This window comes from Mya arenaria, chromosome 2 (assembly GCF_026914265.1).
Source record: "Mya arenaria isolate MELC-2E11 chromosome 2, ASM2691426v1".
NCBI lineage: Eukaryota > Metazoa > Mollusca > Bivalvia > Myida > Myidae > Mya > Mya arenaria.
Window position 1 is genome coordinate 32,738,479 of NC_069123.1, and position 25,866 is coordinate 32,764,344.

Sequence of the window (25,866 nt, forward strand, 5' to 3'; positions counted from 1 at the left end):
TGAAAATTTTGGGAGAAGCGACTTCTCCCTTCAGTCAATTTAGGGAGAAGTGGGGAGACTTTAGGGAGAAGTGATACTTTTCATAACACCTGATACAAAAACTATGCCATACCACACACCTCAGTTTATATTCACATTCAAATTGATTGCTATAACTATATAAAATGTTCATAAAATAATGTATCATTTTTGGCTCAGCAAAAGTGTATTTGTCAATGTCACATAGTTTATCTCCAAATAGCATCTAAAATGCACAACTTGTGAACCCTGCATTTATAACATAAGGACACTTTATTTCAGAGTTATCTCCCTTTGTTCATTTTTTTGTATAATGTAAATTTTTCAGGGCACTTATTCATTAACTACTGAAAGGAATTGATTGAAACTTGGAACATATATAGATAGAGTGATGTGAAGTTGTGCACCTTGCAAGAATTATAACTCTGGAGCACTTTATTGCAGAATTATCTCCCATTGTTTATTTTTTATTATGCAATCATTGTCCAGACACTTACTCACAAAACCTACTTACCGTAAAAAACTATTTTTCCCCCTTACCGTACTTTAATATTATCTCTCTTCAAAGTTCCTGTTTAAGGGGAGACATTATTTTTCGAAGGCGGCACTTCTAAAACAACATTTCTAGTTTACTGTCAAATGAAGGTGTGTAGTTACATAATTAAATGTTCATATCTTTCTTTGCAGGAAGAGATTAAGACTGAAATAGAGAAGCTGTGTGATCAGTTGCCGACAGAGTTGACCTCCACATGCAAGAGTTTGGTTGAAAATTATCTCGACAAGGTATGTATACTGGTTTTGAAACCTTAACCATGATCATATAGTGATATTTATCTTCATGGACATTGATTGGAATAAACCCTAATTGCTAAGCCTGTAAAAATCACTTTTTGTCTTCTGTGTTTATATTCTGGTTAAAATCATAAAGCTGCACTCTCACATATAGGTAGTTTTGACAACTTTTTTTTTTTTTTTTTCCCTTTAAATGAGTAATGTTTGTGTAAAAGTCTGCTTGTCATATTTACATTCGAAAATTTATATTTTATGGCTAACAGCGTTACTAACCAAAAATGAATTTTTCCTCTTTAACAAACAATTGAGATGTTTTATTGTGAATTATCTTATATGACTGAATTAAAGGCATTTATGCCGATTTATGCCTAAATCAGCCGATTCTGAGACAAATAATTAAAAAGTGTCAATACTGACAAGCAGTGAGAGTGCAGCTTTAAAAATTGAAAGAATAAAGAATTTGATTTATCCCATGGGTTTTTGTGTTAAAGGGGCTTTGTCAGCATTGGTGAGTTTATTTGTTTATATTTAGGAATACAAAAATAAGTGACAGGTTGAATAAGCCCCTTTAAAGCTCCTCAGTACTCAGTTACTTACAAAATTGGTTCCTTCGATAAACCTATGGTCACCTGGCTAGCACATTGCTTCTCATGATGTCTGAGATTCGATTCCTGGCCTGGGCGTAATTGAGTTTGGTTTGTGATCACCAAGCCAAAGGAGTGGGTTTTCTGCGTGTACTCCAGCAATGTTTGCCCTAGGGCAAGCGTATACCTAATGTTATCAATAGTGATGTTCCGATGATCGATTATAATCGAAAAATTGATTGGTTGGGCCTGAAATTGGCAACAATCAATTATATTTGGTTATAATCGATCATCGATTCAACTGGCGAGTTGTTTTTAACCAGGTTTTCAACGAAAACCGGGTTATTAGAATGAGGTTGTCGTTGGGCGAGCGGGCGGACGGGCGGGCGGGCGGCAAACATTGGTTTCTGTTCAATAACTTTAGTTAGCATTGATAGATATTGATGAAACTTGGTGTGTAGGTAGCTTATGGGAAGAGCTAGCTTGGGATTGCTTTTGAGGGGGGTGGGGGTAAGGTCAAGGTCACTGTTACTAAAAATAGAAAAATGGTTTCTGCCCAATAACTTTAGTTAGCATTGATAGATATTGATGAAACTTGGTGTGTAAGTTGCTTATGTGAAGAGCTAGCTTGGGATAGCTTTTGAGTGGGGAGGGGCTAAGGTCAAGGTCACTATTACTTAAAATAGAAAAATGGTCAAGGTCACTGTTACTTAAAATAGAAAAATGGTTTCTGCCCAATAACTTTAGTTAGCATTGACAGATATTGATGAAACTTGGTGTGTAGGTACCGGTAGCTTATGTGAAGAGCTAGCTTGGGATTGCTTTTGAGGGGGGGAGGGGCTAAGGTCAAGGTCGCCTGTTACTAAAAATAGAAAAATGGTTTCTGCCCAATAACTTTAGTTAGGATTGATAGATATTGATGAAAGTTGATGTGTAGGTAGCTTATGTGAAGAGCTTGCTTGGGATTTCTATTGAGGGGGGAGGGGCGAAGGTCAAAGTCACTGTTGCTTGAAATAGAAAAATGGTTTCTGCCCAATAACTTTAGTTAGCATTGACCGATGTTGATGAAACTTGGTGTGTAAGTTGCTTATGTGAAGAGCTAGCTTGGGATTGCTTTTGAGTGGGGAGGGGCTAAGGTCAAGGTCACTATTATTTAAAATAGAAAAATGGTCAAGATCACTGTTACTTAAAATAGAAAAATGGTTTCTGCCCAATAACTTTAGTTAGCATTGACTGATATTGATGAAACTTGGTGTGTAGGTAGCTTATGTACAGAGCTAGCTTGGGATTGCTTTTGAGGGGGGTGGGGCTAAGGTCAAGGTCGCCTGTTACTAAAGATAGAAAAATGGTTTCTGCCCAATAACATAAGTTAGCATTGATAGATATTGATGAAACTTAGTGTGTAGGTAGCTTATGTGAAGAGCTTGCTTGGAATTGCTTTTGAGTGGGAAGGGGCTAAGGTCAAGGTCACTATTACTAAAAATAGAAAAATGGTTTCCGCCAACAGTAATTTTCAGTTACGTCTCTTTTTGATAAAAGTAAAGATAAAGTCATACAACAAATTAATTGGCTATAATTTCTGATTGCCCATAACAAAAACCTGGTTTCGTCGCACTGTTCCTAAAAATAGAAAAATGTTTTTCTGCCCAACAACTTAGTTAGAATTGATGGATAGTGATGAATCTTAGTGTGAATATAGCTTATATGAAGCTGCAGATTGAACTTGCTCATACAACAAATTAATTGGCTATAATTTCTGATTGCCCATAACAAAAACCTGGTTTCGTCGCATTGCGGCGCTTCTAGTTCTTCTTTCCTCTCATTATTTGCGTTCGGTTAATTTCCCCAAATTTACTCCATTGAGTTTGTTTATTCATTCGGAAGTTTTCAGTTGTTATCATTAACAATATGGCCGAAAGCAACAACGGCACTAAATAACTTCAAACAGACGCATAACATAAGCATAGTTAAGGATTACAAGTTATTGTACAAGAATAAAACTACAATTACGGTATTGTCAAAAAACGATTTGACTTTCAATAGTCGGTTACTTGAGTGGAACCGATTATCGATAGTCAAACTGGAACTGATTCCCAACTCTAGTTATCGAACTGTTTTGTTTTATATCACTTGTTTGGAACCAAGCAGCAAATTTTCACTGCAAACATGTTTACTGAAAGCATGGCTGTTTTGCCCACAGCGTAAGACCACACTCTTGCATACCATCATGCCAATAAGAATGATTAATGTTGGGGCGATTTTCAGAACTTTGTTAAAGTTAACAATGTGATAAATATATCATTGTTAACTTTTAAACATGAAATATTTAACGATGGGCTCACATATTTGAAAAAGCAAGTAAAGTTGAAACAATTGGCATATATCTTGTTAAAAACACTGCCGATCACAAGTGTGTCCATTAAACTACCAGAGGAGTAAAGATTTAAAAGTTAATAATGATGAAGTAAATAAAGTTGTTAACTTGGCCCATAGTGTAATAATAACAACTTTAACAATTATTGTGTAATAAGTCAATTCAAACAAAACCTATAATTATGAAATATTCAGGTTATTGATATGCTGGTCAAGGACATCGACATCAACACAATTTGTCAGGAAATTGGCCTTTGTCCTGCCCTTACATCGTCAAGCCTTGGGACCGATGTAGTTATCTCCCCCTTGATGAAACCCATAGACACTCTGCCTCTCATGTTGCCATCAGTTGGGAAAGAAACTGAGAATAACGTACAAGGTAGTGTGTTTAAAAAATTCAACTTTCACGATAAACATGAATAAGAATTGTATCCTGTCTTCTTGAATGTACAAGAACTGGATCCTGTCTTCTTGATTGTGCAAGAATCGGATCCTGTCTTCTTGAATGTACAAGAATCGGATCCTGTCTTCTTGAATTTACAAGAATTGGATCCTGTCTTCTTGAATGTACAAGAATTGGATCCTATCTTCTTGGATGTACAAGAATCTGATCCTGTCTTGTTGAATGTATAACCATTGGATCCTGTCTCCTTGAATGTACAAGGATTGTACCCCCCGGCTATTTAGGCCTAGCTGGAGCACTCCCTTCGCTGTTGTCAGCTACAATTTAAACCTGTTCCATAGCTCAAAGTGTTGAAACCTTTTACATCTTCATGTTACCAGTGACAATATGCACATAACCTATACTTGTCGTACACTGACAATGACTAAGCAGAATATTAACGTCGAACAGTTCTACTTTGATTTTCATTAAAATTAGCAGGAAGAAGACAGGAACCATTCCCCCTTGCATTTTCAAAATACAAGGCCACAAACAAGAAGAGTTATTTAATTGAATTTGCCTTCTGAATCAATCGAAACTATTTAATATAAACTTCTAATAATAATATGTTGCAGTGAAGGAAAAGGCTGGACCATCGATGGAGTGTGAGTTGTGTGGCACTGTCCTGTATTACATCAAAGTTCTTCTGGGGAACAATGCTTCAAAGGTTTGTTGATTTTTTTACTAGTTTTCGATACTTTTATCGGATATCCCTTTTCGAGGCACCTACTAACCCCATAACGTATATTTCATGTTGACCTGTTTACATTGATGAGCTTATGGGCAGTGTTTTATTATTTCATCGGAATAGAGAAATAAACGCCACTTTGTTATGATATGATTTACTTAACATGTTTTTCTGGTCTTTAAATGGAAACAAATAGCAGTTAAAAAATGTATTGACATTATGGCCCTTGTTTAGTAATTGTGTCCCTTCCACTAAAAGGGAGACAAACTGTATTTCTTATTACTTTTCTTAAAATGTTTCCCCTTCGACTAAAAAGGAGACATAATGAAATTGTCATTATTCTTCTTATACTTCTTCGTCTTTTTCTTCACCAAAATTTTGTCTGTAGCCTAACACAAAAACTACTTAAAGGAATTGATTGATATTTTGAACTTAAGAAAGATAGTGATTTCTCCCACCTCTGATAAGTAGATCCAATAATTTAACCAGGCTAGAAATTCTTATCTTGCCCACGGGCGAAGATAAAATGCCCGTATGGAATTCCTTTTTAATGGTCACCACATTGTAATTACCTCCCTTGTTGAAGACTGTCGTATGTAGCATCATGTAAACCTTGTCTTGTGGCAATATTTAGAACGCTAATTAACTTTTCTCACTTCAAGTGTCACCATAAAACAGTTTTCACGCACCTTTCAAGAAATAATGCTTCACTCTCCTTAGAACTATTTAAAGACCTATTTGACTATTAACATAATCTGAATCACTGCGCGCATATCCATGAAGACCAAGAATTTTCGCATATCCATATATATAGAAAAACAGTTGAAACTGAATAACTTTAGTTAGGGATGACGTATCTTGACTAAACTTGGTCTTTAGGAAGAGTTTATGGAGACCTATCATGGGATTGCGTCAAGGGTCCCTAGTTTCAAGGTCAAGGTCACTGTTATTAAAAATAGAAAAACGGTTGAAACTGAATAACTTCAGTAAAGGTTGACATATCTTGACTAAACTTGGTCTATAGGAAGAGTTTATGGAGACCGTTCATGGGATTGCGTTTGGGGTCCCTAGGGTCAAGGTCAAGGTCACTGTTACTAAAAATAGAAAAATGGTTGAAACTGAATAACTTTAGTTAGGGTTGACATATCTTGACCAAACTTGGTCTATAGGAAGAGTGTATGGATACCTTTCATGGGATTGCGTTTGGGGTCCCTAGGGTCAAGGTCAAGGTCACTGTTACTAAAAATAGAAAAACGGTTGAAACTGAATAACTTAAGTTAGGAATGACATATCTTGACTAAACTTGATCTTTAGGAAGAGTTTATGGATACCTTTCATGGGATTGTGTTAAGGGTTCCTAGGTTCAAGGTCAAGGTCACTGTTACTAAAAATAGAAAAATGGTTGAAACTGAATAACTTTAGTTAGGGATGACATATCTTGACCAAACTTGGTCTATAGAAAGAGTGTATGGATACCTTTCATGGGATTGCGTTTGGGGTCCCTAGGGTCAAGGTCACTGTTACTAAAAATAGAAAAACGGTTGAAACTGAATAACTTTAGTTAGGGATAACATATCTTGACTAAACTTGGTCTTTAGGAAGAGTTTATGGATACCTCTCATGGGATTGCGTTAAGGGTCCCTAGGTTCAAGGTCAAGGTCACTGTTACTAAAAATAGAAAAACGGTTGAAACTGAATAACTTCAGTAAGGGTTGACATATCTTGACCAAACTTGGTCTATAGAAAGAGTTTATGGATACCTTTCATGGGATTGTGTCCCTAGGGTCAAGTTCAAGGTCACTGTTACTAAAAATAGAAAAACAGACACAGGCTGAAGTTCTTCTGTCAATAATTAAAAACCTGGTTTCGTCGCATTGCGGCGTTTCTTGTTCATTTTTTATTTTTATAATGCAAACTTTGTCCATGTGATTCCTCAAAAACTGCTTGACACAATTTATTGGAAATTGGTACTTAGATAGGTAGCAATTCGAAGTTGTACACCCTGCATTTATAACATTGGGGCATTTTATTTCAGAGTTATCTCCCTTTGTTCATTTTTATATAATGTAAATTTTACAGAGATAGCGTGATGTGAAGTTGTGCACCTTGCAAGAATGATAACTTTGGAGCACTTTACTTCAGAGTTATCTCCCCTTGTTTAATTTTATTAATGCAAACTTTGTCCTGACATTTACTCAAAAACTACTTACCGTTTAAAACTATTTTAGCCCCTACTTGAAAATAATCTCGCTTCAGCTTCCCGTTTAAGACGAGACATCGTTTTTCAAAAGCGGCACATCTATAACAACATATCTAGTTTACTGTCAAATGAAAGTGTTGTTACATAGTGTTCATAACTTTCCGTACAGGAAGAGATTAAGACTGAAATAGAGAAGCTGTGTACACAGTTGCCGACAGAGTTAACCTCCGAGTGCAAGAGTTTGGTTGAAAATTATCTTGACAAGGTATGTATACTGGTTTTGAAACTTTAAGCATGATCTATAGTGATATTTAATAGGGATGCAAATGAATATTCAAATATTTGATCAAACGTTTGGTATTCGAATGTCAAAATCGGTATTCTATTATTCGAAAAAAAATGTTGAATAAATAGAATAATAAAAAAAACCTTGACCTACAAGCTGCTATTGTTTATAAAGTTTGTTTGTCATGTTTTTACAATAATTGGCCCCTAATGCCAGAGGTGTGAATGTGATGACAATACACGAAACACGCGTCATATGTCATTAAGGGACATATCGTCGGGTACTATAAAATGTCCCAGTAATTTTACAACTGGCTATTGGACAAGTGACACCAATTTTTTATGTTTTTTTCACTAAATTTAAATGCCTTTGCCAATTAAGGATTTAAGGAATCGGCCTTCACACTAATGTGCTGTCTTGGTTGCAAATTAAGCTGTGCAACATCGCTCAAATCGCCGTGATACTATGTATGGCATGTGCTACAATAATGTAGTTACATGTATGTGCTGTTAACTGTTTTCCATGTTTCGATGCACTGTTCTTGCTTTGAAATGTGACTGTATAGTGTAGCTTTTTAGGATATATTTCCTCTACTGATGTACAAAAGAATAATCAAATTCACATATGTTTTCGTTTTAATATTTTACTAGTTCCCGAGTTGGTTTGGTATATTAGCCATTTGATTAGCAACCCATCTAATTTCATATTGTTTTACAATATAAAGGCAGCGGAATTATTCGATTTTGATTTTTGATTGTTCATAATGTATTACCTTTTTCTTTGTAAAAATGGGCAATTTCAGAGGCTCATTTGGGGCATACTTGCTACGACAAAGTAGGATTAAAATGCCTTGGCTTTTACTTAAGCGAATGATAATAATAGTTTACTACAACTTCTTAAAGATGTATTTTGGTTATCGAATATTCAAATATTTGATCGAAAGAATTACCGAATATTCTAATATCAACTTTGCCATTCGTTTGCATCCCTAATATTTAACGTCATGAACAGTGATTGGAATAAGCCAAAACTCTCAAAGCCTGAAAAATCTCTTTTTGTCTTCTGTGTATATATTGTAGTTATTATCTTAAAGCTGCACCACACAGATTGATCGTATTGACAACTTCGTTATTTTTTGTCTTTTAATGAGCCAATTTGTGTATAAATTTCTGGAATCCATTGATATAAGACTGCGGACAGAAGATCAGATCGCTGTTTATCATATTTGTATTTGAAAATTAATGTTTTATGGCTGAAAGTGTTACCAACGCTTTAAGAAAAATGAAATTTTCGGCAGTTAACTAAACAATTGAGATCTGTTCTATTGTAAACTATCTTATATGACTGAATTGAAGGCATTTATGCCTAAATCAGCCAATTCTGAGACATATTAATAATTTCAAATGTGTCATTACTAACAATCTGTGAGAATGTAGCTTTAATAAGTGAGATAATATAGAATTTGATATTGCCCATGGTTTTTATTAGCTCACCTGTCACGTAGTGACAAGGTGAGCTTTTGTGATCACTCTTCGTCCGTCGTCCGTCCGTCCGTCCGTTCACAATTGCTTGTGAACACAATAGAGGTCACAATTTTGACCTAATCTTTATGAAACTTGGTCAGACTGATCATCTCTATAAAATCTAGGTCAAGTTCGATATTGGGTCATCTGGGGTCAAAAACTAGGTCACTAGGTCAATTAGTAGAAAAACCTTGTGAACACAATAGAGGTCACAATTTTAGCCTAATCTCAATGCAACTTGGTCAGAATGGTCATCTCTATAAAATCTAGGTCAAGTTCGATATTGGGTCATCCGCGGTCAATAATTAGGTCACTAGGTCAATTAGTAGAAAAACCTTGTGAACACAATAGAGGTCACAATTTTAGCCTAATCTCAATGCAACTTGGTCAGAATGATCATCTCTATAAAATGTAGGTCAAGTACGATATTGGGTCATCCGCGGTCAACAACTAGGTCACTAGGTCAATTAGTACAAAAACCTTGTGAACACAATAGAGGTCACAATTTTAGCCTAATCTCAATGCAAGTTGGTCAGAATAATAATCTCTATAAAATCTAGGTCAAGTTAGATATTGGGTCATCCGCAGTCAATAACTAGGTCACTAGGTCAATTATTAGAAAAACCTTGTGAACACAACAGAGGTCACAATTTTGACCTAATCTTTATGAAACTTGGTCAGACTGATCATCTCTATGAAATCTAGGTCAAGTTCGATATTGGGTCATCTGGGGTCAAAAACTAGGTCAGTAGGTCAATTAGTAGAAATACCTTGTGAACACATTAGAGGTCACAATTTTAGCCTAATCTCAATGCAACTTGGTCAGAATGATCATCTCTATAAAATCTAGGTCAAGTTCGATATTGGGTCATCCGCGGTCAATAACTAGGTCACTAGGTCAATTAGTAGAAAAACCTTGTGAACACAATAGAGGTCACAATTTTAGCCTAATCTCAATGCAAATTGGTCAGAATGATCATCGCCGTAAAATGTAGGTCAAGTTTGATATTGGGTCATTCACGGTCAATAACTAGGTCACTAGGTCAATTAGTACAAAAACCTTGTGAACACAATAGAGGTCACAATTTTAGCCTAATCTCAATGCAACTTAATCAGAATGATCATCTCTATAAAATCTAGGTCAAGTTCGATATTGGGTCATCCGCGGTCAATAACTAGGTCACTAGGTCAATTAGTACAAAAACCTTGTGAACACAATAGAGGTCACAATTTTAGGCTAATCTTAATGCAACTTGGTCAGAATGATCATCTCTATAAAATCTGGGTCAAGTTCGATATTGGGTCATACGCAGTCAATAACTAGGTCACTAGGTCAATTATTAGAAAAACCTTGTGAACAAAATAGAGGTCACAATTTTAGCCTTATCTTAATGAAACTTGGTCAGAATGATCATCTTAACATAAGCTAGGTCAAGTTCCATATTGGGTCAACCCAGGTCAAAAACTAGGTCACTAGGTCAATTAGTAGAAAAACCTTGTGAACACAATAGAGGTCACAATTTTAGCCTAATCTCAATGCAACTTGGTCAGAATGATCATCTCTATAAAATGTAGGTCAAGTTCGATATTGGGTCATCCGCGGTCAACAACTAGGTCACTAGGTCAATTAGTACAAAAACCTTGTGAACACAATAGAGGTCACAATTTTAGCCTAATCTCAATGCAAGTTGGTCAGAATAATAATCTCTATAAAATCTAGGTCAAGTTAGATATTGGGTCATCCGCAGTCAATAACTAGGTCACTAGGTCAATTATTAGAAAAACCTTGTGAACACAACAGAGGTCACAATTTTGACCTAATCTTTATGAAACTTGGTCAGACTGATCATCTCTATGAAATCTAGGTCAAGTTCGATATTGGGTCATCTGGGGTCAAAAACTAGGTCAGTAGGTCAATTAGTAGAAATACCTTGTGAACACATTAGAGGTCACAATTTTAGCCTAATCTCAATGCAACTTGGTCAGAATGATCATCTCTATAAAATTTAGGTCAAGTTCGATATTGGGTCATCCGCGGTCAATAACTAGGTCACTAGGTCAATTAGTAGAAAAACCTTGTGAACACAATAGAGGTCACAATTTTAGCCTAATCTCAATGCAACTTGGTCAGAATGATCATCGCTATAAAATGTAGGTCAAGTTTGATATTGGGTCATTCACGGTCAATAACTAGTTCACTAGGTCAATTAGTACAAAAACCTTGTGAACACAATAGAGGTCACAATTTTAGCCTAATCTCAATGCAACTTGGTCAGAATGATCATCTCTATAAAATCTAGGTCAAGTTCGATATTGGGTCATCTGCGGTCAATAACTAGGTCACTAGGTCAATTAGTACAAAAACCTTGTGAACACAATAGAGGTCACAATTTTAGGCTAATCTTAATGCAACTTGGTCAGAATGATCATCTCTATAAAATCTGGGTCAAGTTCGATATTAGGTCATACGCAGTCAATAACTAGTTCACTAGGTCAATTATTAGAAAAACCTTGTGAACACAACAGAGGTCACAATTTTGACCTAATCTTTATGAAACTTGGTCAGACTGATCATCTCTATGAAATCTAGGTCAAGTTCGATATTGGGTCATCTGGGGTCAAAAACTAGGTCAGTAGGTCAATTAGTAGAAATACCTTGTGAACACATTAGAGGTCACAATTTTAGCCTAATCTCAATGCAACTTGGTCAGAATGATCATCTCTATAAAATCTAGGTCAAGTTCGATATTGGGTCATCCGCGGTCAATAACTAGGTCACTAGGTCAATTAGTAGAAAAACCTTGTGAACACAATAGAGGTCACAATTTTAGCCTAATCTCAATGCAAATTGGTCAGAATGATCATCGCTGTAAAATGTAGGTCAAGTTTGATATTGGGTCATTCACGGTCAATAACTAGGTCACTAGGTCAATTAGTACAAAAACCTTGTGAACACAATAGAGGTCACAATTTTAGCCTAATCTCAATGCAACTTAATCAGAATGATCATCTCTATAAAATCTAGGTCAAGTTCGATATTGGGTCATCCGCGGTCAATAACTAGGTCACTAGGTCAATTAGTACAAAAACCTTGTGAACACAATTGAGGTCACAATTTTAGGCTAATCTTAATGCAACTTGGTCAGAATGATCATCTCTATAAAATCTGGGTCAAGTTCGATATTGGGTCATACGCAGTCAATAACTAGGTCACTAGGTCAATTATTAGAAAAACCTTGTGAACAAAATAGAGGTCACAATTTTAGCCTTATCTTAATGAAACTTGGTCAGAATGATCATCTTAACATAAGCTAGGTCAAGTTCCATATTGGGTCAACCCAGGTCAAAAACTAGGTCACTAGGTCAATTAGTAGAAAAACCTTGTGAACACAATAGAGGTCACAATTTTAGCCTAATCTCAATGCAACTTGGTCAGAATGATCATCTCTATAAAATGTAGGTCAAGTTCGATATTGGGTCATCCGCGGTCAACAACTAGGTCACTAGGTCAATTAGTACAAAAACCTTGTGAACACAATAGAGGTCACAATTTTAGCCTAATCTCAATGCAAGTTGGTCAGAATAATCATCTCTATAAAATCTAGGTCAAGTTCGATATTGGGTCATCCGCAGTCAATAACTAGGTCACTAGGTCAATTATTAGAAAAACCTTGTGAACACAACAGAGGTCACAATTTTGACCTAATCTTTATGAAACTTGGTCAGACTGATCATCTCTATGAAATCTAGGTCAAGTTCGATATTGGGTCATCTGGGGTCAAAAACTAGGTCAGTAGGTCAATTAGTAGAAATACCTTGTGAACACATTAGAGGTCACAATTTTAGCCTAATCTCAATGCAACTTGGTCAGAATGATCATCTCTATAAAATTTAGGTCAAGTTCGATATTGGGTCATCCGCGGTCAATAACTAGGTCACTAGGTCAATTAGTAGAAAAACCTTGTGAACACAATAGAGGTCACAATTTTAGCCTAATCTCAATGCAACTTGGTCAGAATGATCATCGCTATAAAATGTAGGTCAAGTTTGATATTGGGTCATTCACGGTCAATAACTAGTTCACTAGGTCAATTAGTACAAAAACCTTGTGAACACAATAGAGGTCACAATTTTAGCCTAATCTCAATGCAACTTGGTCAGAATGATCATCTCTATAAAATCTAGGTCAAGTTCGATATTGGGTCATCTGCGGTCAATAACTAGGTCACTAGGTCAATTAGTACAAAAACCTTGTGAACACAATAGAGGTCACAATTTTAGGCTAATCTTAATGCAACTTGGTCAGAATGATCATCTCTATAAAATCTGGGTCAAGTTCGATATTAGGTCATACGCAGTCAATAACTAGGTCACTAGGTCAATTAGTATAAAAACCTTGTGAACACAATAGAGGTCACAATTTTAGGCTTAACTCAATTCAACTTGGTCAGAATGATCATCTCTAGAAAAATATAGGTCAAGTTCGATATTGGGTCATTCGCGGTCAATAACTAGGTCACTAGGTCAATTAGTATAAAAACCTTGTGAACACAATAGAGGTCACAACTTAAGCCTAATCTAAATGTAACTTGGTCAGAATGATCATCTCTATAAAATCTAGGTCAAGTTCGATATTGGGTCATTTACCGTCAATAACTAGGTCAATAGGTCAATTAGTAGAAAAACCTTGTGAACACAATAGAGGTCACAATTTTAGCCTTTTGAACAAATCCCCCTGAATGGTCTCCAGAAAATATGGCATGTATGGAGCTTAGATATTTGGCATGATATATCGTCTAGTTGACTTGTACCAATATTGTTCAATCTTTGGCCCTGGGGTCAAATAATGGCCCCACTCGGGCGGTCATGGGTTTCCTTATATATGTATATGATGAAAACTTAAAAAATCTTCTTCTCCGAAACCAAAAGGCGAAGGCCTTAGATATTTGGTATGAAGCATCGTTTATTGGACCACTATTAAGATTGTTCAAACTTTAGCCCTGGGGTCAAAATTGGCCATGCCCCATGTTCATAGGCTTAGGTTTTCAATATTTGTATATAATAGAAGCATTAAAAAAAATTATCTCCGAATTCACAAGGACTAGAGCTATTTGGCATAATACATCATTAAGTGGACCTCTACCTTTATTGTCCAAACTTTGGCATTGGGGTAAAAAATGACCCAGACTTCTAAAAAACCTTAACTACTTTGAACCATCCAGATTTCTTATCAAACCAATGTGCAATATATGACAGGTGAGCGATTCAGGGCCATTTGGCCCTCTTGTTTAGCTCTACTGGCCAAAGGCCGGAAGAGCTTATGCGATGGTAATGTGTACGTAGTATGTGCGTCCGTGCGTCTGTAAACAATTCCTTGTTAACACGATACAGCCTTCAGTTTTAATTGTATCTCGATGAAACTTGTACAGTATCTACATATCCATTAGAGCTTGGTTCCTTTCCAAAAAACCAGCCAGATCCGCACATGCATGCCTAAATTATGGGCCTTGGTAGTATAAAAAATGCTATTGTGTAAACAATTGCTTGTTAACATGATACAGCCTTCAGTTTTGATTGTATCTCGATGAAACTTGTACAGTATCTAGATATCCATTAGAGCTTGGTTCCTTTCAAAAACCAGCCAGATCCGCCCATGCATGCCTAGATTATGGGCCTTGGTAGTATAAAAAATGCTATTGTGTAAACAATTGCTTGTTAACACAATACAGTCTTCAGTTTTGATTGTATCTCGATGAAACTTTTACAGTATCTAGATATCCATTAGAGCTTGGTTCCTTTAAAAAACCATCCAGATCCGCCCATGCATGCCTAGATTATGGGCCTTGGTAGTATAAAAAATGCTATTGTGTAAACAATTGCTTGTAAACACGAAACAGTCTTCAGTTTTGATTGTATCTCGATGAAACTTGTACAGTATTTGGATATCCATAAGAGCTTGGTTCCTTTCGAAAACCAGCTAGATCTGCCCATGCATTCCTAGATTATGGGCCTTGAAAAGATTAGATAATGGGCTTGATAGTATAAAAAAATGCTATTGTGTAAAAAATGCTTGCAAACATAATACTGTCTTCAGTTTTTAGTGTATCTCGATGAAACTTGTACAGTATTCCGATATCCATAAGAGGTTGGTTCTTTTCGAAAAGAGTGATGTTGACCACACAAACCCAGCCAGTAGAGCATAGGCCCTTTTGGGCCTCTTGTTTGTGTTAAGGGGGCTTTATCCGCTGTGGTGAATTCATTTGTTTATATCAAGAAATACAAAAATAAGTAAAGAGTTGAATAAGCCCTTTTATGCACTCTCACAAATTGAACGTTTTCACAACTTTTTTCATTTTTTTTTGTCTTGGAACGAGCCAATTTATGTGAAAATGCATGGGAACTAGTGATATAAGACTGCTGACAAAAAATCAGATCAAAGATTTTCATATTTAAGTTCAAAAATTGATGTTTCGTGCATTTTTCTTAAACCGTTACTAATGCTTTTAGCCATTAAACATTAATTTTGGAATGAAAATATGAAAATCTGCGATTTGATCTTTTGTCAGCAGTCTTATATCACTGGTCTGCCGATATATACGCAGAAATTGGCTCATTTCAAGATATTTTTTTTTGTCAAAACGGTAAATCTGCGAAAGTGCAGCTTTAAAGCTTCTAAGTACTAGCAAAAAGTGCTGACAAAAATGGTTCCTTCAATAAACCTATGGTTACCTGGCTAGCAAAATTGTTTCTCGCCATGGTGTCCTAGATTCGATACCTGGCTTGGGCGTAATTGAGTTCGTTTTGTAATTACCAAGCTGAAGAAGTGGGTATTCTCCATGTACTCCGGTATTACCCACAGCATTAGACGACACTCTTGTGTGTCATCATGCCAATTAGAATGATTAATGTTGGGCCGATTGTTCAGAACTTTATTAGAGTTAACAAGGTGAATAACGACATCTTTGTTAACATTTAAACATGAAATATTTGACGATGGGCTCATATATTTTAATAAAACAAGTACAGCTGAAAGAATTGGCACATAACTTGTTTAAAGTACTGCAGATCACAAGTGTGTCCATTAAACTTCCAGAGCAGTAAAGGTTTGAAAGTTAACAACGATGAAGTAAAAAAAGTTGTTAACTTTAACAAAGTTCTCAACAGTTGGCCCATAGTGTTATAATAACAACTTTAACAATCATTGTAAAATAAGTCAATTAAAAAAAAACCTATAATTATGAAATATTCAGGTTATTGATATGCTGGTTAAGGACATCGACATCAACACGATTTGTCAGGAAATTGGCCTTTGTCCTGCCCTTACATCGTCAAGCCTTGGGACCGATGTAGTTATCTCCCCCTTGATGAAACCTATGGACACTCTACCTCTCATGTTGCCATCAGTTGGAAAAGAAACTGAGAATAATGTACAAGGTAGTGTGTTTAAAAAATTCAATGTTCACAATACACATGAACAATAATTGGATCCTGTCTTCTTGAATATACAAGAATTGGATCTCTGTCTTCTTGAATGTACAAGAATTGGATCCTGTCTTCTTGAATGTTTAAGAATTAGGTCCTGTCTTCATGAATGTACAACAATTGGATCCTGTCTTCTTGAATGTACAAGAATTGGATCCTGTCTTCATGAATGTTTAAGAATTGGATCCTGTCTTCTTGAATGTTCAAAATATTGGATCCTGTCTTCTTGAATGTACAAGAATTGGATCCTTTCTTCTTGAATGTACACTAATTGGATCCTGCCTTCTTGAATGTACACTAATTAGGTCCTGTCTTCTTGAATGTACAAGAATTGGATCCTGTCTTCATGAATGTTTAAGAATTAGGTCCTGTCTTCTTGAATGTTCAAAAATTGGATCCTGTCTTCTTGAATGTACAAGAATTGGATCCTGTCTTCTTGAATGTACACTAATTGGATCCTGTCTTCTTGAATGTACACTAATTGGATCCTGTCTTCTTGAATGTACACTAATTGGATCCTGTCTTCTTGAATGTACACTTATTGGATCCTGTCTTCTTGAATGTACAAGAATTGGATCCTGTCTTCTTGAATGTACACTAATTGGATCCTGTCTTCTTGAATGTACAAGAATTGGATCCTGTCTTCTTGAATGTACACTTATTGGATCCTGTCTTATTGAATGTACACTAATTGGATCCTGTCTTCTTGAATGTACAAGAATTGGATCCTGTCTTCTTGAATGTACACTAATTGGATCCTGTCTTCTTGAATGTACAAAAATTGAATCTATCTTTTTCAAATTTTCACAATCATGAATAATTTAAGTCATATCTGGGACTATATGTTAATTGTGTATGAAATGTTTCATTTCGTCACATCAGGTGACATTAAATATTGTGTCCTATGTCTCTCCAAAAGTATTGCACCTACATACATGAAACATCATAGGAATGTTGGTCAGTATAAGAAATTGTTGACCAGGCCCCAATATCACCAAAATTCTCAAGTCAAATCTCAATCTCAGTCTCAACTCTTTTTATCAAATTACAGCATCATATGATTCAAAATTGTAAATGTTCTACTCTTTTCTGAAATCCCATTCTCTCATTCATTATGTTGATAAAAGAAATTGTCAATAGTTTATAGAAAACAAAAATTGAGAGTAAAAATTGTACTTGAGTCCAATTTATTATTCTGAGTTTTACTCAAGTACATTTTGTGCCGTAGAAAAAAATAAAATATTGAGCAATCATGTTAATCAACATAATGCATGTGAGAATGTGTTTTTAGCTCGACTATTCGAAGAATATGGAGAGCTATACTACTCACCAAAGCATCGGCGTTGGCGTCACACCATGGTTAAGGTTTTGCGTGCAAGCACACATAGGTTAATATCTCACCAACTACTTTAGGTATTGCATTGAGACTTGATACAATGGTACTCAACCATCCAACCTACTTAATTAACCAAGTCAGATAACTCTTCTTTGCATTTAATGCAAATAATTGCCCTTTATTAGTTGACTTGGAAATTCTGGTTAAGGTTTTGCGTGCAAGCACACATAGGTTAATATCTCAGCAACTACTTGAGGTATTGCATTGAGACTCGATACAATGGTACTCAACCATCCAACCTACTTAATTAACCAAGTTAGATAACTCTTCTTTGCATTTAATGCAAATAATTGCCCTTTATTATTCGACTTAGAAATTCTGGTTAAGGTTTTGCATGTAAGCACACATAGGTTAATATCTCAGCAACTACTTGATGTATTGCATTGAGACTTTATACAATGGTACTCAACCATCCAACCTACTTAATTAACCAAATTAGATAACTCTAGTTTGCATTAAATTCAAATAATGGCCCCTTTTTTATTCGACATAGAAATTTTGGTTAAAGTTTTGCATGTAACCACATTTAAGTCAATACCTCAGCGAATACATCATGTATTGCATTGAGACTTTTTACACGGGCTCCCAACCATTTAACCTTCTTCTTTAATCAAATAAGATAACTCTATCTTTCATATTATATAAATTTTGCCCCTTTATTTTGCGACTTAGAAATTCTGGTTAAGGTCTTGCATGTTAGCACACATAGGATAATATCTCAGCAACTACTTGATGTATTGCATTGAGACTTTATACAATGGTATTCAACCACCCAACGTAATTGAATAACCAAGTTAGATAACTGTATTTTGCAAATAATGGCCCTTTATTTATCAGACTTAAAAATTCTGGTTAAAATTTTCCATGTAACCACATTAAGGTTAATATCTCAGCACATCATGTATTGCATTGAAATCCAATCTAACAGTGATCCATGCATGTTTCGCCAAAACTTTTCAATCCTTACACTGAAAAGTGGCGGAATAGTCGAGCGCGCTGTCTCTGTGACAGCTCTTGTTTTAAAATAAGTAAAATATTAGTAATTTTTAATAATATACTGTAATGTGGAAAAATGAGTTGAGATTGAGATTTGACTTAAGTATATTCGTGATATTTGGGCCTGGAGTTTGTTATGCTTGAATTTTTCACGAGAAATTGGGACCAAGAGTATGTAGTCATGATTTTTATATTTCCGACAGCCAATGCTATTGAGTGCGAGGCATGCCAGGAAGTGATGAAATACTTGAATAGTCAGCTCCAAGAAAACAAGACTGAGGTAAAATTTTGCTTCTTTTCTCCATTATAAAAAAAAAAATCTTAAAAATGTACTCGTAAAATTAGTTTAAAAAAGGTAAAAAAACTGTTTTCTGGAAAATCTCTTCATTCATAGATATTGTAGTGAAATTCCCCTGGGTCAAGGTTTACGCTTACTAAAAATCTGCGTCAATTTCGGGTCATTTTAAATTTCTGTGCATCATGAAAAAGCTCATATATATCTTTTTTCAAAGATAAGAAATTGAAATTGTCATGGTTTTGGTTTTATTTAGTGGAGCAAACTTAAGATATTATTATGAAACTTTGTACACATGTTCACATTTAAAGTATGCCAATGTTCAGCAAGTTCTATTTTCTCTGGCTAGAATACTGTTGAGTTTTCCCCTTCACTGAGAAAAAAGATACGCCTTGGTTAGATCTGAAGTATTTAAGTTACACTATTGCAATAGTTTTGCACTGATAAAGGGTCGTTTTTTTCCTGCAAATATTTTAGCTCCCCTGTTGTTGGTTTTTAAAGAAAATAAATCAAGGTATTTGGTTATCCTTGGTGTCTTCATTGTCGTCCAAACTTTAACGTTAGCCATAACTCAAAATACTGTTCAAGACATCAAATAAAACTTGGTACGCATGTTGCCAGTAACAATATGCACATATGAAGCAAGGCCTATAACTTTGGCTTTAGAAACTGTTGAGTTATGCCCCTTAGACTTAGAGAAACAACAGATCAGTATTGGCAACATTGGCCATAAATCACACTGTTCAAAATATTCAAATAAATCTTGGTATACATTATGACAGAAATAATATTCTCACAAAATCAAGGCTTTTGCTTTAAATCTTGTTGAGTTATGCCCCTTTTCCACAGAAAACAACAGACGAGCATTGGTGTTCATTCCGCGGTCCTCTTGTTTTGTAATATCTATCATCTTTTTCCATCCCCAGGAGCACATCAAAGAAGTGCTGAAGGAAGTCTGTTCCCGAATGCCGTCTGCCATCAGTGGGGAGTGCTCCAAGCTTGTAGATCAGTACACCCAGCTTATCATTGACTACATCCTGCTCAGTGAGAGCCCAGACGCCATCTGTAAAAGTCTCCGGCTCTGCGCCCAAGCTAGTGTGGCAAGCATGAAACAGCTGCCCAAACCTGTTCATGTGAAACTGGTGAAGGATCCACAGGGTAGGCATTAAGCTACAGATGATTGCTTAATCTCCATTTGGCCAAATATCATAATCGATAATCAAATTTTATTTTGCATTTTATATTTAAGAAAGATTGAAATAATATAAATTAGAGAAAGTATTTGGTTACTGGATAATTTATACTGACAAAAGAAATCTTTACATAAGCTGGTCCATGTTTGAAGACAATGTCTTCAAATTCACATGTTTACCCATTCATTCAGAAAAAGGTTCAGCATAAATTATTTCCTCTCTGCTATATTTCTCCACAGAACGTCCTTTGAAGGCGGGGCCAGAGTGTATGCTGTGTGAGTTTGTCCTCAAAGAAATTGACAACCTCCTCAAGGGAAATATGTCCGAGGTAGTCATCTTGTCAAAGCTTTCTTTCTTGTTTTCTTTGACTTCTTGTCTTGTCTTATTTGTTTAGTTAATTTACCCCCTGCTGTAGAAGCGGTTTATTGCTTTACTCATGTCGGTCATTCCTCCTTTTCCAATGGATAATTAGAGGATGCTAGGGCCTAAGGTCTTTAAAACTTGGAAGGGAGGTTGTCATGACAAGCACATGACCCCTATTTATTTAGGGAAAGTATTGAGAAGGCTTACCAATTACAGTAACATATAATGATCCTGAATCCTGCATCATGAAAGCTGCTGTACTCTGCATAAACATCTTTTGCAAATCCTAATAATAATAAATACACAATGCATAATGTTCTTAGAAACATTGACATTGACATTCATTTAAGAATGTTGTACATGTATAAGCATTAGTTGTGATGGTGTACTACAATGTTCAACAATTTCCTACCTAAATTAACTTGACTCACAATTTATTTTGTCTCCTCACAGGCTGCCATAAAATCTGCTCTGGCTAAAGTCTGTTCGCTGCTGCCGGAAACAATTGCTGAGGAATGTGACACCTTTGTTAACCAATATGCTGCACAGATCATTGATCTCCTGATCCACGAGATTGACCCGAAAACAATCTGTACCAGTATCGGACTGTGTGCGACCAAGGAGGTAGTTTTAAAAGGTGTGTATCTTTGTAATCTACTGTGCAGTGATCTCCCTTGATGAGCAGGCTCAAAAATTTGGAAAAATCAAAAGCATAAAAAGTTAAGCACCTTATTTCATTACGCTGAAAGATGTACTTAAATTTGTTTTTACAGAATGATAGTTTTCATGATTATCATAAAGACATATTCCTTTTAAAGACTTGGAACTCTTTAAAATGAAAATATTACACAAATAATACCAGAACATGAAAAGTGTGCTAAGCTTGATCATGTTATAAGAGACTCGAGATGTTTCATGACATTGGGGCCAGATAAGATCTATGCCCACTTTGTACAAAAATAGCTGGATTTCAGCCATCCACTCAGACACTCAGAATAAAGTTCAGCAAATTATTATATCCTTTTTGCTATATTTCTCCACAGAGCGTCCTGTGAAGGGAGGGCCAGAGTGTGTGCTGTGCGAGTTTGTCCTCAAAGAAATTGACAACCTCCTCAAGGGAAATAAGTCTGAGGTATACATGTTGTCATAGCTTTATTTCTGGTTTTTAGCTTGCCAAAGAGCTAATGCACTGGTTCATGTTGTCCATGGGTCTGTTAATAATAACTTGTATACATGATTATTTTGATTTTATCTCAATCAAACTTATGCAGTAGTTAGATATCCATTGGAGCTCTGTTCCTTTCGGAACCAGCAACATCTGCCCATGCATGACTGAATAATGGCCCTTGAAATTGGCAACATTTCTGTATTCAATAGAGCTTCAATTTATTGTCCAATGGTTGCTAATGCTTGCACAAGCTTAACACTGTTAAATGTCAAAGATAGTCTACAGTTTTACTCAAACAGTAAAATGTCTCATAATTCAACAATTCAGAAACATATTTGGGTTTATTGTGCCAATATCAGTAAAAATCAGTGCAGTGTCAGCAATTTTGACAAATGCATAATGAAATCATCAAGTTCCATGTAACTTCAGCAAACTCTGAGAATCCTTTGTATCAGTTACACCATTTCAAGAATTATATTTCTCCCTTTCACTTGGACCCAGGAACGTCATACTTTGTATGCAGGTTGGTCAAGACCAGTAGACGATCCCTATGTTGGTTTGTCTTCAGTACAACAGTAAAAGTTTTATTTCCATCATAGATTATTTCCCACCTACGACCCACACAACAGGGGCAACAAGAGCTTGTTCAAAAAAGCAATCTTTAGTTATTAGGTGTTTTCTGCTAATTATGGTTTATTCGCAGAAGTTACCGTTTATTTACAAGGTAATTTATATAAATCGCCAAATTCACATTGCATCATCGATGTATCACGTCTTTAATGGCTGTGCCCATGAACTAACAGAAAACGTTCCAAGTTAACTATCAGTAATGTTGCCTATTACCCATATGTACATGCCCTGGATGAAAAATACAACAAGTCATGCCAGTAGAGCATAGACCCTCATGGACCTCTTTTTTTTATTTGTGTCTGGAGCATTTGTTGTTTAATCCCCCTCATGGACCTCTTTTTTTTATTTGTGTCTGGAGCATTTGTTGTTTAATCCCCCTCAAAGAAGCAGGGGTATATTGCTTTGCCCATGTCAGTGACTAGACAACGTGAACATATGCTTTGTGTTCTTAGAATGCTTGACATTCATTTAAAAATGTTGTAAGAGCTTGAAGTTGTGATGATGTACTGAAGTGTTAAAGATTTTCTTACTTAAATTGACTTGACATACAGTCTATTTTGTCTTCTCACAGGCTGCCATAAAATCTGCTCTGGCTAAAGTCTGTTCGCTGCTGCCGGACACAATTGCTCAGGAATGCAACAACTTTGTGAACCAGTATGCTGCACAGATCATTCAGCTTCTTATCCAAGAGATTGATCCTAAACAAATCTGTGCCAGTATCGGACTGTGTGCGACCAAAGAGGTAGTTGTAAAAGGTATGTATCTTTGTAATCTCCTGTGCAGTGATCTCCCTAGATGAGCCCACTATGTACTAAAATAGCTGGGTGTTTTATTTTATTTTTATTTTCATTCAGCTACGTAAAGATTTTTTGGAAAAAGGGGAAGAGTGTTTACACATATTTATGCAATACTTTATTAAGGTTCCATTTAATAACATAAATTTTAAAGACTAAAATAAAACAAATTCGAATGAAAGAACATTTTGAGGTTTTGAATGATGTCACATGACTGATAATCATCATGTGATTTGTGGACAGCAGTGAATGGCAAAGGGAAGTGATCACTGTGTGGAGTTTGGTATCTTTATTGTTATGGATGAGTAGCTAAGCTTAAACTTTTAAAAGTTAAAATGAGAAAATTCAATTTCAAAAATGCAAGATTTTGAATCACATTCTGCTTTTGTATGGTAATTTTTAAAAAGTGACTTTTTTGCTCTACTGTAGACAAAGTTGTCTTCAAAAAATTGACAAGAGTTTTTATCAACCTGTTCTATGAGGAAATATGGTTTTAGAATAGTTAAAACATACAAGATTTTGAATCATACTATGCTTTTATGTGATAAAATGAGTTTCACTTGAGTATTTTTGTTACATTGGGGCCAGGAAATGCGCTTAAGTGTGATTCTGTAAGATATCATTCTGCTTACAATAGAGATAAAAGAAATAAGTATTAACTAAAATTATCTGCATTCATTTTAGATGTCGTGGCTGCAGGGCCGATCTGTGTGCTGTGTGAATTTGTCATGAGGGAGTTAGATGGTATGCTGAAAGGGAACAGAAGTGTGGTAGGGAATTGATGCTTTATTTTATATCTGGATGTGTTTTGTTCAATATTGAATGATTTTAACTGTTGAATATGGATCCAAAAACTGAATTTTCAATATTGCTTAGTGTAATCAGAGTTTGTCCCACACATAAAACTACCAGTATTAATGTGCTTGCACAAAACTATAACCCCTTTTTCTATGCCTTGAGAAAAATTATGAATATTGATCGATTTTAATACCCATGAAAAAAGAATATTATTTTTTATTTCCCCTGTTTTTGGAAGTTGAGGTATAGACCTCCATTATTGTCAGTTTGCAAAACTTTAACTGCCGTCTGGGGTAAAGACTATTCTGCATGTTTTTTATAGCAGGTTTTATTAGTAAAAGTGATCCATCCCGACCCCCAGGGATTTTGATCAATTTCTCGGCTGCCGGGTCGTGATATAATGTCTACATACCCTTGATGGAGTCATTTTGAATACTAAGTATCTTCAAGTTCAAATAAATGATGAGAAAAAATGCATATGATTGTTGCATGTTAGAGAAAAAATATTTCATATAATAATTAAATGAAATATTTTTTAATCATAAAAAAATCTGTGCCTATCAAATTTGTTACATAAACAAGCTATGCTTTATATTAACATTTACTTCATTGTAACACATTTTCTTCTCGATCCATAGCTTCATAGATACAGATATTCACGCATTATCTGTAGGTTCATAGACACAGATATTCATGCATTATCGAAAGGTTCATAGATCAGGATATTCACACATTATCTATAGGTTCATAGATACGGATATTCACGCATTATCGAAAGGTTCATTGATAAGGATATTCACGCATTAATGATAGGTTCATAGATACGGATATTCAAGCATTATCGATAGGTTCATAGATACGGATATTCATGCATTATCGATAGCTTCATAGATACCGATTTTTACACACTCGTAATGTAGGGTCATTTATTTTCATACCTGTCACTTGTTAATTTGCAGTCAGCAAAACTAAGAACGTAATTGTAAACTTCTCTGTATTACACAGGTTGCCATTGAAGAGGCCCTGGACAAGGTTTGTAGCCTTATGCCAGACACCCTGTCCGCTGAATGCACAGACTTTGTGAAACAGTACGGCAAGCTGGTCATACAGTTCCTAGTGCAAGAACTGGATCCGAAAGAAATTTGCACGAAACTTACTCTATGTTCTGGGGATCTGATTGGAAATTTCGCTGCTAAAGTGCAGATTATCAAAGACACACCAAAAGGTTAACTGTACTTTTAAGCAAGTGTTATTGTAATATATAAAAATATTAATGAATTTCATAGGACATTTTTGCATGTAAATAATATCATGCTTTTTTTACTTTTATAGAGTAATTATCTTTTATAAAGAAACAACATTGGTAGAAATAAAACATAGCTGGGATTGAACAGTACAAATCTATGTTATAAATGTCCTTACCAGGTTATGCCTGGAAATTTACGACATAAAGCCTTACCATCTTTATTGAAACCGGGCTCTTGCCCTGACTCAAGAGGTCTTTGGTTCAAACCCCACTAGGGATACTGTCATGGCCTCTCAAAATTGATGCCAGTACTGGTTCTTCCCAGGAAACCGATTTGAGCGTTATTCTTTAAGCTACCGGTATGTGTAGGTTGTCTGATTAGCACAGTGGTTAGTGCACTCACTTCTCACCAGGGTGACTCAGGTTCAAATCCTTGTCTGGGCGAATGTGAGTTTGGGTTTATCCGGGTACTCCGGGTTCCCTAACATCACAAGACCACTTTTGCGCAAAATAGTGCCAACAAGAGTGACTAAGTATAAGTTATTATAACTTTCTTCACAATCATTGTAACATATATAATGTTTAAACTAAGCGATCAC

General features: G+C 35.6%; 1 protein-coding gene across 1 annotated transcript in view; it reads left to right on the plus strand.

Annotated features, from left to right (window-relative positions):
* The window catches only part of LOC128207850 (uncharacterized), a 61,985-nt gene that overhangs the window by 30,509 nt on the left and 5,610 nt on the right, over positions 1-25,866 (plus strand). The window contains exons 17-29 of the mRNA XM_052911021.1: positions 706-801; positions 3,963-4,146; positions 4,785-4,876; positions 7,267-7,362; positions 16,157-16,340; positions 18,984-19,060; positions 20,002-20,233; positions 20,508-20,596; positions 21,085-21,268; positions 21,675-21,763; positions 23,001-23,184; positions 23,908-23,993; positions 25,027-25,246. Of these exons, the coding sequence (XP_052766981.1) occupies positions 706-801; positions 3,963-4,146; positions 4,785-4,876; positions 7,267-7,362; positions 16,157-16,340; positions 18,984-19,060; positions 20,002-20,233; positions 20,508-20,596; positions 21,085-21,268; positions 21,675-21,763; positions 23,001-23,184; positions 23,908-23,993; positions 25,027-25,246 (1,813 nt within the window). The remainder of the gene's footprint in view (positions 1-705; positions 802-3,962; positions 4,147-4,784; positions 4,877-7,266; positions 7,363-16,156; positions 16,341-18,983; positions 19,061-20,001; positions 20,234-20,507; positions 20,597-21,084; positions 21,269-21,674; positions 21,764-23,000; positions 23,185-23,907; positions 23,994-25,026; positions 25,247-25,866) is intronic.